Raw genomic sequence first — 15,357 nt, 5'->3', positions numbered from 1 at the left:
ATTTCTTATTGTATCTCGATGAATTTCACACTTCCTTTGATTATCACTGTCTTCAATGGGGATTGTGAGCAAAAGAGATTTATTATGGCAGAAACCAACCCCAAGTACTTTGTTAATTTGATGAAATCTCTCGCCATCAGGTTACATCAGTTGACTCACTCAATTAGTCCAGTGCAGTGTGCAGGTGCATGTATTTACATCTATTTATTTTAGACCTCCTTATTGTGAAAATCAGTTGGTTGAGGTTTGTTAACCAATGCCACGCTGGTGTCCTCCTCCTCTTCCACCTCCTCCATTACATTTCATCTTGTTTCCTGCTAGATGGATTTCCAACAGATCCCTGAAAATGAATACATGTCAGATCTAATGTGACTCATACACCAGTTTTGCCGTATCAGACTGTCCAGCATGACCTTAATGAGTACACTGTATGATATAGATGACATAATGGGCTGTATATCTCTGAGTGCATCACATGTTTCCAAAGTGTTCACCTTTCCACAACCAGAGGCTCAACTGTGAAGTATCATTTAGCATTAAAATTGTTAGCAAATTAGCTTGTCAACCAAAATTGCTACTTAATACTGACATAATTACCCCAAAGATGATTCAAATGCAGCATCAGACAGAACAGGAGCAAAGTGATTTCACTCTTTATTGTTTACACATAAAAAGCAATTTATTTCAATTTTATCTTTGCACATAAATCTTGTTTATGTTTTTTTTTTTTTTTTATCTTTTAAAAAAGTATATTTCAAGAAATTGCTCATATTCAAGCATAAAACATAACAAGGATCTTGTGGCGGCTTCTTCTTAAATATTCTCCATTAACAGAGTGAAAATATGGGGCCCTGCCCTAAAAAAGTTTTTAAGTAGATTTGAACTGAACATCTCTGAGCCAAACAGTTTAAATGATTCAGGGTATCTTTCATATGAATGGTGAGATGTTGCCGTGCTGTGAGCACACATTGGTTTAAATGGGCTTAAAGGGCGCTCTCACCTCTTGGGTTTCAGCCAGTAATGAAGGATTTATGTTCAAAAGAGGAGTCATTAACGTTGCATTAATATTGTTGAGATCTTTAAATACTGTACGTTTCAGAAACACAAAACCCTTTATTTCATATTCAAACATGACCATGAAAATAAAAGAATCCAAGAGGGTTGCCTGTTTGAATTAGAATGAAAAAATGCTTGAGAATTCACTGAAGGGAGGAAGTGAAATGTTTATATTTCAATACATACGTACACACACATAAAAGCCTTTACATCCACAAAATGTCTTTCTGGAATTTCATAATTCAGTATTTTGAAATGCATTTGGTTCATAGTTTGGGAATTAAACACATAAACAAACAAGTAGTATTCAGTTGTTTTATGCAAAAGGTTTATTTAAGGATATGCTGCATTATTCTGCACAAGTCTAGCTATCAGTATCATACTACAATGAGAGTCAGAGATAATTATACTTTGAAGGAATCCGAGAGAAAGATGGATTTTAGTAAATAAAATTTGTTAAATGAATAATTCATTATACTGCCAGACAGGATTAAATTCCACACATGCAGATATCCCCTGACAATTTTCCTTAAGCTGTGTACCTACATATCCGACTTCTTTAAAATACACAGATTAATATACACATGCTCTCTAAAACAGATATATCCTTGTGAGCATGTATTAATAAAAATGACACCTTCCTTAATCTGTTAAACACTTAAAGGCTGAAATAGTAGACAACACATACATAACTAAGGCTCCTTCTAACACCTATTTTTACTATAGATTGAGCTATCTGTTATTTCTTTGATTAATTCATTGTTTGGTCTTTAAAATGTCAGGAAATAGGCAAAAATATTAATCATAGTACAAAGTGATAATGTTAAATGGCTTGTTTATTTTTCTTGCCAACAGACATAAATCCAAAGATAATCAGTTGACCTTAAAAACAACCAAATAATCACTTTTGAAAAGAACAAGATCATTTTTTTCTTCTTAGAAACTTGTTTTGTCATAGCATAGTAACCTAATTGGGGCCCTTATCGCTGTTTAAGTATGCAGTCTATTGAACTTTACCAACATCAACTGTAAAGTAAATCAGCTCCAAATGCCACTAATTTTTACTCTGGTGGAGATTTTTGTTGTAAGGAAACAAAGGCATATCCAATACTGTTTAATAAACAAATGCAAGTAAATGCACTCATTCATTTACTAATTTGAATAACGACTTGCAGCTACGATAAAAAAAAAGAAAATTCTATTTCCACACATACTGTATACTATATATATATATATATATACTTCACACTTGTATAGCATGAAAGCTTAGACCAATTATGCTCGAACATCAGGTTTTTAATGGCTAATTAAAGTAGAAAATATTTCAATTTAGAATTTCTCTTGTTGAAAACAGATCATTTACAATTATACAATTATCTATACACATTCAATGATGTGTGCTAATTATCTGTTTCTTGGGAAGTCTTTGGAAATATAACACATCCTCATGCTGATATGACACGATAGGTCAATTTCTAATGACTCCCAAAATTACATACTGTTTATGAGTGTTTTTATCTCCCTCTGTAGCACTAACATGTTCTCACACCTACATGGCGGAATAGTTTATTTGACCATTGGAGAGTAGAAACGACTGGCAAACCCGACATATCTTGTCATGTTAACGTTGTGACACGAAAACTTCTTGGTTAGGTGTGGGTTTAAATAACTATGTTTGTTACATAGATTATATAACATACATGACAAAACATAAGCTAAATGCATATGTAAAAATATATTAACGTTGACTTTTGGTTTCACACGGGGACGCACGGCAATCTCTGACAAAATTCAATGTGCAGCCCTCCTGCCCAGCCACCATCCCTACACAGACTGTCACTTTTTATAGTCTGCCACCTGACTTCCTATTTCGTTATAATTACTCCGTGCCGCTAGAGGTAAAAATATACGTAAATATAGGTCGCTTTAGTGCCTTTTAACAATCAACCTCTGATGTTGTTTTCAGTGTGAGGACCCGCTCAAGAATATCAATTAGCTCGGCTCAAACGTTTGACAGTTAAAATAATGTACGGTGTTCTGTGGACCTGCTGAAGCTAAATTGTGCACTGATTAGTACTCTTAATTTTCTCAGATTGATGTGTCATGTCTCTTACAGTCTATGTTGTATCTGTCTTTGTTGTTTTGAAAAACTAAGCACGGAAAGCAAAATAATGCATCTGCATGACTGCATCCAACTGGCCCGTGCGCTGTACCTTGCATATATGTTTTAGATTTGATGCTTACCTGTTGTCTGATTATGACACCCAGTTGTTTCAAGCCGAGCTGTTTTTACTTTATTTTCCTTCCAAATTATCTATAATGACACGTGTCACAACGCTCAAGACTGATCCTGCTTGGGGCGGTAACATCATTGCCCTCATTGATGCTACCTGGAAACGACTGTAACATCCCTCCTTAGTACAAACAATGAAAATGCATATGTTACACGTTATTGAAGATGTTGCATATTTGAAAGAAAAAAATATAAAATTATTTATCTAACCAAAAACATTGAAATAACAATTTTGAACACACAGCCCTTTTTTTGAAACATTTTAAATCCAGTATTTTCTATATCCATGTTTACTTTCTTGCGGTTTTTTCTTTGTTGGTGCATTGTTGCGTCGTGGTTCGCTACTTCTTAGTGTGCGGGCACAAGATAAACAAAATGGGGACTCATAGGAAGCCCAAATCAAAATCCAAATTCAATGCTACGAGAGGTCAAAAGTCCACATAAACCTCGGAAGTAAATCATCCTGTAAAAAATATGTGATATTATTTACAGTACGGTGAAAAAACATAGAACTAAATGACCTAGTAACAAACAACAATAGCAGATACCAGTGCAAGGGAAATAATTCTTTAGGAAAATAGGAGAAAACTATAGAATCTACTTCTGGTAAGATCAGTGAGGCTAAAATATATGGACCAAAAAATGTTAACAAATCCAGCAAATGAAGCACCTGAAAAATCCAGGTATCGCATTGGTGCAACATTTATCTAAAAAGTCCAGTAAGAAAATAGGCCAAAAAGCTTACTGAGTTGCAACAAGTGCCTCAATACAACCAGTTAATAATAGATGCCTTGATTTACATGCTGCGGTAAAATCTCTCGTGACTAATGTATGATTAATCGTCTCACATGATATCCTATCTTATATACATATCGGGATATCTTTTATCAAGGCTCTGTGGCCTCTCTCTGGCTCAGGACTCAGAGTTTACAAAACTGGACTGAAGTTAGGAAAAATAAAAACATATTGTGTGCATCGTCTATGAAAAAACATGACAGTTATATTTCTGGGCAACAACATTGAACACATTTAGATTTCAGTGAAAGGGGCATGTAGAGACAGCGGCTTGCGTTAAGCATTGACCTCAGAGGCAATTGACTTGTGTCTGCAGTGGCATTCAGCCTTCACCAGCAACACTTCCACTGTGTTCTCGGCCATCTAACTCTGTCCTTCTCCTTTTTCTCCCGTTTAGAGTGAGACGAGAGGAGCGAAGAGTGGGCCGGCAAACTGACGATCATGACTGGCTAAATTAAGCAAAGGCACCGAGTGAAAGAAGCCAAAGAAGAAGAAGAAGAAGGAAGGGAGGGAAGAAGAAGAAGAAGAAGAAGAAGAAGAAGAAGAAGAAGAAGAAGAAGAAGAAGAAGAAGAAGAAGAAGAGTTCTCTCACACACACTCACGGCGGCTCATCTCCTCATCTCCACGGCAACCGTTTTCACACACTTGCAGACTTCTGGAAAGAGACCTCAACGAGCTGTATCACTAGCTTTGGAGGAAGGGGAAAGACAATCAAATGGAAAGTGAGGAATGAAAGAACGTCCCTTCACCACTTGTCATTTATCATCCTTCAGAGTCTTTTATTGAGTTCACAGGTACTGCTGACATCAAACAGTTTTTAAATTACTCTAAAACCTGAATCCAAAACACCTTTCAACCAATTTGGATCTGGTTGTTTGCAGATTAGTCCTTTTTTTTTTTTTTGGTTGTTGTTGAAATCTTCAGCTGTGCTGCTTCCCCACACTGATAACGACCCAGCGTCGCCCCTCCCCACCCTCATTCAACCCAACTCTGCTCGTCCCTCAGCCTGCTAGACCCCACTTCAGTCCTCCGTGCGTGACTTCATCTGTCTACCATCCCTTCATCCGAGGCTATGAGAGGAGGAGTTGAATCCCAGATCACTCCATCATGCCAGTTCTGAAGAGTAGAGAGGAGATCCGGGCTGGCAATGTTCAAGGTAGGCCTGTGATTTCAGTAACTGGGCTTTATGTTTTCGTGTTACTTTCAGCATTTCCTACAACTTTACCCCAAATATCTCCTCACTGTTTATTTGCTGAGGTGGATCTCAGCCAAGCTTTTCTGTCAAACTTCTGACCATCAAAAATGGTCATAAGTTGGGCTTTTGTCATTTGCTATTAATCCATCAATCATTTAGTGTGAAAGTTGTGAAGAATGCTTGTCACAGATGACCAAATTTCTTGTTTCGTTGAACGTAACAATATTTCATTTAAAATGACGCAGAACAAACAAAAGCAGAAAATTCTCACATTTGAGAAGCTGAAAATGGAGAATTGGTCTTTTTTCTGCACGATAATTGACTTACATTAATTGTCATAATATTTTTCTCACAATGTACTAATGAATCCACTAATCATTTAATTTCTACGTGTATCATAGCGTATGAAAACATCCTGTTTTCAGTCACCACCTTCACTAATATCCAGCAGCTGTGTGTTTTGTTTCCTGTGTTGTCCTTTAATTCAACCCTAATTTAACCACACAAATCGTCCTCACTCATGATAAATTTAGGTCATATAAATTGTCAGAGGAGGTGGAAATGGTTCAATAGATGTTTCATGTTGGATATTAGATAATGATAACAATATTGTATCATTTGTGATGACACATCTGTTGCTTCTTCAACTAATAGCCTCAAGGATCTGCTTTACAAATTAGGGAATCACTGGGCTTTAGATTTCATTAAATATATAAAGTAGGGCGCTGGGGTGAGCCTTTTATGGCTGTGATCGCTTCATGATGTATTTCTAAAAATGGGCATGTAATAGAAAGTATTGAAACTCTATGCGGGCCAAGTTGCAGGTACATTTTCTGTTTAACCTTGTAATATAATGCTTGATAAATGAAGAGCACTGTATGCACAAAATGGCTACGTGTAAGAGGAAAAGTCATGTGCTATGGGTTTTCATTTTGAATGAGAGGGGACAGGTCAGGGAGGAGAAAACATTCATTGTGCAAAAGAAAAAAAAAGGACAAATTGTCTTCTATTTTGTCCCACATTCTTTCTGGTGGTGCTTTGTGAGGGAGCCTGGTGTTGAGATAAGGGATAACGAGGCACTAGCTTCAATAAGCCCATCAAAACGAGGAGTTGTGTGGTTCACAAGGGAAAACAGGTCAAGACAATAGTAACCGTATAAAGCAACAGAGTGGGAAAGCTGGAGCCTATTTTACTGCCGAGCTCAGGCTCCTTTTGGCAGCCGCTTAGGAGTTCGACTGATAAAAGACATGTTTAAAAGTTGGAGGGACGTGTAGAGATAATGGAAAGACTTGTCTGAGAGGCATTGTGACAGAGAGTACAAGAGAGGAGATGTAAATAAAATCAGCTCAAAGGGAGAATTTGCATGCACCTTTAGAGCAGTGAAAAGTGTGTTTGAATTTTCCTTCATCTTTTTGAACAGTTTTGAAACCGAAAATGTGCAACACAGTGTCCAGCTCCTGCCAAAGGAGCAGCGCCAGGATTTGTCTCTTGGTGGCATCATGGATTCAATTCTTGGCTGGATTGTTTCTTGCGTTGGGTGAGACTAGCCTATGCTTACACATCTAAACTAAGCTTTTCCACATTTGCATTTGTTGAATCACAGGGTCTGATGTAGCCGTCTAATTACAATGTTGAAGCGTGACTTAGAGGAGGTGTGACAGTTGGTGTGTCCCTCCTCCACAATGAACAGACCTACTGTATTCGGCTCACTTATTAATGTATGCTGCTCAAACACGGCACTCTGCTCCCTACACTACTCCTATCTTCCAAATTTCTGCTCACAATATTTCAATCAAACCTCCATTTTTTTCGTCTCAAGAGCTGCATATCAGCTGACATGGCAAGCGTTAAAATGGCTGCATGTGAACTGTGTTTGTAGGGCAGATTTTTACATTATAAAAAGGAAAGAGGGGAGAGATGATGACAGGGAAGCGAGCAAGGGGTTAAGGCGTGGCAGACAGAAGAAAAGACAGCACAGGCAAAGATCCAGGCGCAGGCGGTAAATCCTGAGGGAGCTTCACTGTCAGTGGATGAAGGAGGCAGCTTTGTACATAGACAGATGTAGCTCTGACTGCGTAAGCAACAAGGCCTAGGAGGGGTGTGTTGTTGCGGCGTCGTGATGCCGCATGTTTTTGGAGAGTGGGCTGGGTAAAGGGGATTACTGGATCTGAGCGTTGGCTCTCTTGTCAGGCAGAAAGCATGGTCTCCGTTTTGATCAGTGGACCGTGAACAGGGTGGCAGCCGTGAATTTCCATGAATATACGTGTGGTGAGATGTTGACGCTGGAACTCACAGACAGCAGGCTGAGTCAGTTTTGAATACAAGCCTCATGTGACCAGCTTTACAAATGTTGATTGAGTCGTCGGAGGATTACAGGTGCTGAGCAGCCTGGTGTTTATTGTTTACTCAGAGCCAGAGAGAGAGAGAGAGAGAGAGAGAGAGAGGGAGAAGTACTAAGTAGAAGAAATTCCTCTTTCATCCCTGCAGTTTTGAGTTGCTTCAGAAATAACACACCTAACATGGTGTAAAAATAGAAATATGTGCCTCACTTAGTCACCAGTCACTAAGCGAGCATTTAAAACACGCTTTTTTTTTAAACTGCTCGAAGGACACAGGAGTTTTTAGGAGACTTTCACATGGAGGCTTATATACTTGTGCGTTCTGTTTCAATGCTGCTTCCTGATAGGAGTCACATCAACCAATCGGTTTGCTTGACAAGCTGGTGCACATAACGTGTTATTTTTTTTTTAAAGAGGTTACGGTAATAGTCCTGCAACAAAGCAATCTTTACGCAGGTTCTAATGTTCAAGTTTTGTTGACATAACTGTTTTTGAGTGTTAGGCATGTACCTCTAGTGTTTTGTCAATCATATCATCCTACATTAAGATCGGATTTATTTGCAGGATTGTCACTTTTTCAAAAAAGTCGAGTTTGAACAAATTAGACGTGGTAGCAATTTATCAGGTTGAATGAATTTGAATGCAGCCCATATAGCCTAAAACTGAATATGTTTATGAAAACTGCTTATTGGATTGGTGACAAGCTTCAGAGCCACTGTGCCCAACAATGGATGTCATTTGCAGGATTGTTTTGTGTTAAACTCCATGCTCGCAGTCTGACCCTTGAATTCACTGTGCACAACCCCGCAAATGTGAAAGAAAACCCACCAGGTTGCATGACTGTGACTGACCTGCTGCGCCTTCTTCGGCCTTGGACTTTGCCCCTATTGAATTGCGAATGCAATTTAAAAACCTCGCCAAGTTCATTTTCTGAAGTATTTCAAAGAGTTTACACACAATTTGATGTGCACTCTCATTTCCATGGTGAAATTGCATAAGTGTTACTCGGGTGCTGTTTTTGATCAAGTGATGTAACTTGGAATCCTTCCTCGCGTAGATTATAGCTTCCCCCTGCTTAGTGCACGTCATGGTGCTGCGCTCAATTGGTGCGCAACAGGAGCAGTCTCCTAAATTTACGATTTCCCCCTCTACTCAAAAATTGTCTGGGGATCCTTAATAAAGAGAACAACAGCAGGACATGCAATTGATCGGTTGGCCTGTAGATATCCGAAACACCTCCTGCTACAAATCAGTTTCTGTTGCATTTATACACTGTGAATTTTGAATTTCAGCAGATGGTTACTGAAGTTTAAATTGATAGTCCAGTCAACAGTCCAGACAGTGTTATTTAATAACCTGAAATCAGAGTGAACATACCCTCTGATTTTTGTTGAAGACAGAAACTCAAGATGTCTGTTCTACCTCTTCTCTTCAATACCTAGTCATGTGTGACTGTGAGAGAGGGAGGCAGAGCTAAGAATAGAGAAAAGGGGGCCCTATGCTGTGATGCCGTCTCTACCCACATCGCTCAGCTTCTTGGCGTGCTGTTCTGTTACTGAAGAGGCACTCTATCCATTTTTGCTGTTTGTGCAGGTTCTGCTAAAACCGAACACAATACAATCCTTTTGCTATATAAGTAGTATTTTTTTTTTCATTGGGGCATCGGATGCAGAAATGTAACTACAGATTGGTCTTTCATCCTGTATGTGTTCACTTATAACATGATCGGAATATCTGGGCTGTCACATGCAGGGATTTCATCAGAAACTGTCACTTTCCATGTCATGCCGAAGGGAGCCCTTTTGAAGCTCTTCCACTGACAGACAGGAAAGAGAGAGGGATTTTTTTTTTATTCATTTTTTTTTTTTTTTAATATAAATTATCACAGATAGAAGAGAGTGAGAGAACAAAAGACAAGATCTACGGGCTGAGAAAAGGGTCGAGGTGCGGAGATGAGAAGAACTGATGGAGGGTTTGATAGCTGAATAAGATTGAGTAATATTTTATGATGCTGTTCTCAAAAGACGCACAAGAAACAGACATCAATACAGCCAAGATATCGTGTCATGCAAAGGACTTTGCTGAGAGGGGATGATGAGCTTGTAATTAGTTTCCAAAGAGGGGAAGAAAATGATGAAAGACAGATAAGGAATCAAAATATTTGACTTAATCAGAGGAAGCAATTGGATTCCAGTTTACTTTGTGGATGACAAACACTTGACAGGTGCAGCCAGGTTGCTAATTTATTTATGCCAACAATAACACCTGTTGAAAGAGAAGATAAAATTATTATTCTATTAGTAAGCCAATTAGAAAAATATTGAAATTAAAATCAAATTCTACGCTGCTTCCTTGTGCTGTCTTGTTAATATTTCACACATTTTTAGGAGTGCGAATAGCAGGTGGTATCTATTTAACATCCCCAGTTCCTGTGTTTGCTAAACCTGTTTAAAGTGTCAGTGAATCTGTCTCCGATTGACCCACAGTGGGGGCAATTTGTCAATTAATTGGCCATGACTTGAGACTGGGAGTGGGTTTGAAGACCAGACAGCTGCAGAGACGAGGAGGAAATTGTCCTTCCACAAATACAGAGCTGAACATGAAGGAATAACACAAGATCAGTGGGGAAGCTGCACTTGTCAGGTATTTTTTATTTCTAGCAAAGCAGAGTAACAGGTGATCAGCGAGACAGAGGCAAGCCCGCCTAAAGGTGGTGCTAACCTCCCGGGGGTAAATTGGAAGGTAAGGGAAGAGGAAATGTGCCCAAGTGTCTGTGGTGAAGGTGAGTGTGTACTGCAGTGGCCCTTGTTTTATTCAACATAGTCCAAGAGTTATTCCTGGATAATGGACTGTTGGTTCGACAAAAAAAGAATTTGAAGAATGCTAGAATATTCATTAATTATAAAGAACAATGTTGCCCGAGTTGGATGAACCTACTAAAAACTGAGTGAGCCTTTGATTTGTTTTAATATGACATTTTTTAAAAGATTGGAACTGAATTCTTTGATACATGCAAACGCTTACTTACACAAACCATAAGCATATCTAATATGGATAACAGCTGCTAGCTGACTTGTCCGGGTACAGAGGGCTTCCTCTTTGGCAGTCCAGCTGCAGGTTGTGGCAGATGTGTGATGACGCCTTGTTGGGAGATGTAAAGGTCTTTGTCCGGTGAGCGCTCTCAGGTCGTTAAGGAGAATTATTGATCAGACAGAGCGGATGCTCTACTATTCTACTCCCATGAGTCTTAGGCGCCATAGGCTTCCTATCAAAACGTTAGGAGGGCAGTTGAACTCTCAAATTGTGCCACCGGTAAAGTAGAAGTGACCCGAATCACTTAGACTGTGGATTGAAGACTCCAGCATCATGTTTCAGCTTTTAGAAAACTTACAGAAACCTGGGGAAATACATTTTCAGCTGAGGCTGACAAGATGACTGCCTCTTTATAGATGCTGCCATGGGTCACACATTGTATCAGAGTGAGTTATGATAGCCTTTAGAAAAAGGTAAAAAAAAACTGGATGGAGACCAAAAGTATTCAGTGTGGGATATTGTGCCATTATGTACATATTCCAGAGATGACAGTATGGGTCTTCATGCATTTAGTAGCAATGAAACAGAGGTGGTCCAGAGACCCTGTGAGGCTCTAAAGACCTCTGAATTGCTGAAGAGTAGGACATGTCACATTGCTGCTAAATTAAGTCCAGTGCATGAGATATAACCTCGGAGGAATAAATGGCTTCAATGAGGTAATGAAGACCCCGGGGGAAACATGGATCCTGCCTCAACCCTGCAGTTTCTTCAACCCTGTGCCCTTGAGTGTGTATATTTTGTTGTGCACATGTGTGTGTGTGTGTGTGTGTGTGTATGTGTATTGCACTGGTGTGGTCATGTGTATGTGTTTTGCGTGTGTGCGCTCTGTCTCGGTCACTTTATTTTTCCTCTGATGAAGAGACCATATGATGTTATTTAGAGAGCTGAGGCAGCCTCAGTACGACAGTAGAGATCCGTAGTGCGTCTCATTATAAGTGCAATTAGCATGGAGAGGATTCTCGACCAGACTAAAGTGCACTTGATGAAACACCCAAAACCCTCTTCAGTAAAGTAGTGATTTTTTTCCCCTGCCATTCTGGCCTTTCTACAAGACAATAGCAAGGTGTCAGATCAGTCAATAAAGAAGAAGTTAGAAGATTACACAAAGGCTCCAAAAATAGATGAAAGACAGACGGATAATACTAATAGGTAATATCATGATGAATACTGTTGGTTACTCCTCGTAGAATATTTTATCTTTGTCGGACTATCTGTTATCACCATCGTCCCCACCCTGTCACAGTGTTAAAGTTCCAAAATTAGGCTCTTCATATACTATATTTTTCTTCTGGTCAGTGAATCCCATGGAAAGACCAAAACCAACACTGAATTTATCCCACAAACAAGCATTGTCTGGTAGTTTATTCCTCTGTGTCCGCCAACCTGCATGGTTGTAGCCACCCAGCTGCAGTTGTTCACACGTTTCCTCATTACGATCAAAACTCAGTCAGTCTCAAACCATTAGAACAGCAAATGTGTATTTACCCACAGCTGAAAGTAGTCCACAACAAATTAACAATTTACTTGTGTTTGAGAAACATTTGCTAAAAACTAGAACATCCAGCTTTTTAGGATGTCATTGATCCTTTTTAAAAATGGAATTATACTTGGGACCCATTTACAAGATTTACATCATACATGTGTGTTTATATTTAGAAATACGTGTGAATAGGGGTGTCACAGATCGGCTGGGGATGCGGGAAAGTATTGAGAGATGGATCGTGCATAGTTGGTTTTGAGAGATTTGTTGACAATTATAAAAAAAATCTGTTTAATACAATGTTATTTGATGCCATGGTGTACAAAAGCAACACAGTTTGTATTAGAGGTGTTCCATATCTTGTTCAGAATATTATTGGTCTAATTTCTGATATGATTTAAAAAAGAAAATAATCTTTTGATTATGAAAGTATTCCATTTTATTGATGTAATGACATCATAATGTTACACAGTGTAACTGTGTGATGTATATGCGTAACTTACACACAGCAGCAACAAGCAGGGCTGAAGGCAACTATATTTTATAAAGAATTTTAATCTCAGAGTTACTGCTGTTGCTTACAAAATAAAGAACGAAAGAGATAATATTTGTTTAGTTTTTTTTAGTTTTTTTTATATCATAGACTGTATATATAAATGGACGTGTTTTTTTTGCCCTCTGTTTACTCTCACAAGAAACAGAGGGATGGCTTCTGACCAGTAGCAGTATGGTAGTATTTAGGGAAAAATAAACACTTTTGTGCGGTGTTTTGCAACAGCTGCAGCTTCCTCAGATGCCTTCATTTGAAAATTCTTTACATTGGTTGTCCTTCCCCTTCATCATGTTGAGTGTGGAAAGTGTCCAGTGATTCATGCTCATTTTCTGTACCGGGTACTTATAGTGCTCTGCATGTTTCAATACGTGACGGTTTGAATGCAGTTATACACTCAAAATAGTCAGTGTTCGTACGCACGATTTGGAACTCGGCAAAGGTTTCAAAATGGCAATTCACAAACCAATGGGTGACGCCTCGGTGGGTTTCACTTGGTTTGTGCTGAATATTTGAAGACAACCTGTTGTGTTTATGCTGAAGTATAAAACCATAAAATAAAATAATTATTATATTAAAAATATTTAGTCATATTGTCAAGAATATCGTTATGTAGCTGTAGTTTGTATAGTATGTTGTGTAAAAGGTGCCTTCAGCTGGACAGACACTAAATACAAGCACCCCACTCCATTTTACCCTGCGATTATTCTAAGTCAGTCGCTAACTCCAGTAATAATGCCCTTGTTTTGGCACCTCTTTACTCGTTAGCAACATCAACAGCTGCTTGTCATATAAAACACATTGGGTGGATGTGTTGGAAAACTGTTCTACCCGTTTCGACTTAAAGTAGAGTACCTTTCTGAATTATTGACGATATGTTGGGAGTTGTGTGACAATAAACAGAAATGTCAAACATTGTCACCTGCTGTTGCTTCTCTCCAGGGAATATGCAGACCTTTAAATCAAATAAAAGCGCTCGACCTTTTCATTTTAAGGTGGTCATCATGTATGTGTTTACCGAAGCCATAGGTGTGTTAAAAACGGTTTATAATTCATTTAAGTACAGTGTTCATTGTGATTTGTTATTATTTATAAATTATGTCTGATTGTGTCCTTTGGTGGAGATGACAAAAGTACCACTCTTACCTGTAACTGACCACCCACTGAATGTAAATAGGCCCCTAATAGACACGCCTGTCACCTTCTGTAATCCACAATGCTTTTCAAGCGCTATACAGCGCAGCCCACCACATCAAGTCTCCAGGGATATAGTAGAGCCTGATAATGATGGCCTACGTGTGTTTTAAATAGCATGGCAGACTCAGGCTGCTGCAGTATAACCACTACTGTCTGTAATCCATTGCAATGTTTAGGAAAACATGCAGCCATTATTTGTTACTGTGGTAACTGACGGGGGTCCAGTTGATCAAGGCACACAGTTCATGGCTTGATGGATCATGTGCAATCTTTATTGGCGGATTGGAAGTCTACGGGTGTGAGGCGTGTGCAGTTGCACATCTCAAGCAGCTTTGATTATTCTATTGGTGGTTTGTGCCATTTGGCAAAGTTGTGTGATCAATGCTCTTTGTAAATGTTAAGAGCGGTTTGACTGACGCCTCGGTCTTATTGGCATGATCAAGCTAAACCCAGATTGTCCTATATGCACACATTAACTTGATGGTGTGCATGCGTGCGCGTGTGCACGTGTACTGGTGCATATATGTCTTCTCGTGTTGTAAAAACAGAGGCTGACAGAGGACTCGGACGTGTGACCACGTGGACCCAAACAGAGCTTGACCCACAGTGCACGTGTTCATACCATTTGAACAGCTAGCTCTGTGTTCATACATGTGTGTTATTATCAGGGGACTTGGTAGGAGGTGAGTCACGTCTGCGGTACATTACTGGATACAGTAAATGCACACATGGGGGTGCCCTGCGTAGCTGCTTATTGCCACTTACACATGTTCTCTCTGTGCTGCAAATGTTGGTGTAATTGCTGTGCAAGTGGTGTAATGAGCAGAGAAGAACACATAAAATCATATGTCAACCTGGATTTGTTGACACCATGTTTGGTTTAGTTATGCTGTGAGTAAGTATTCCACTCTTGACACCCTCCATTAGAATGATAGTAATTGTGTTGTTGATAGTGGTGAAGATGTTGTATGCAGGTCTGATTTGTCCAAATGTCACAGCAGCTCCTGCTCAGTTTTCTGGCTGGCTGCTCCCTCCGTTGTGTTCTTTCTGTTTGTTTGCCTGTAGCCCTTTTCTAGATTAATTTTTAATGTGTTTTAAAAGGCAGAGACCTGGATCATCTCTATCTGCAGGACGGCATTAACTTACCTCATACGTGTACGTGGGCGTGTGCGTGCACCGGGCCGATGCTATTTATTCTATGTTACAAGCCTTATATTTCTGTCGGCAAGAGTCGCCACCGTAATATGCAGCAGCTTAGATAAAAGTAAATTGTGTATTATTAGGAGAGTACTGCATGAATTGGTGCGAGTTGTGTGTATCTTCCTGTCCATCAGTGTGTTATGCACAGGCATATTTGAA

General features: G+C 39.3%; 1 protein-coding gene across 11 annotated transcripts in view; it reads left to right on the top strand.

Annotated features, from left to right (window-relative positions):
• Positions 1-15,357, top strand: part of grin2bb (glutamate receptor, ionotropic, N-methyl D-aspartate 2B, genome duplicate b) — a 98,073-nt gene that overhangs the window by 2,556 nt on the left and 80,160 nt on the right. For 8 of the 11 annotated variants that reach the window (XM_069168222.1, XM_069168220.1, XM_069168230.1 and 5 more), the window contains exon 2: positions 4,542-5,300. In XM_069168222.1, coding sequence (XP_069024323.1) covers positions 5,292-5,300 — 9 coding nt within the window. In that variant the 5' untranslated portion in view covers positions 4,542-5,291. Of the gene's footprint in view, positions 1-4,541; positions 5,301-6,856; positions 6,877-15,357 lie in introns of those variants that run through there. The other 3 variants (XM_069168226.1, XM_069168225.1, XM_069168227.1) reach the window with 3 other exon arrangements.

Source organism: Embiotoca jacksoni, unplaced genomic scaffold (assembly GCF_022577435.1).
Source record: "Embiotoca jacksoni isolate LCO1_2020_lvr unplaced genomic scaffold, fEmbJac1.0.p SCAF_4, whole genome shotgun sequence".
Lineage (NCBI taxonomy): Eukaryota > Metazoa > Chordata > Actinopteri > Embiotocidae > Embiotoca > Embiotoca jacksoni.
This window is presented reverse-complemented; position numbering and strand designations above follow the sequence as displayed.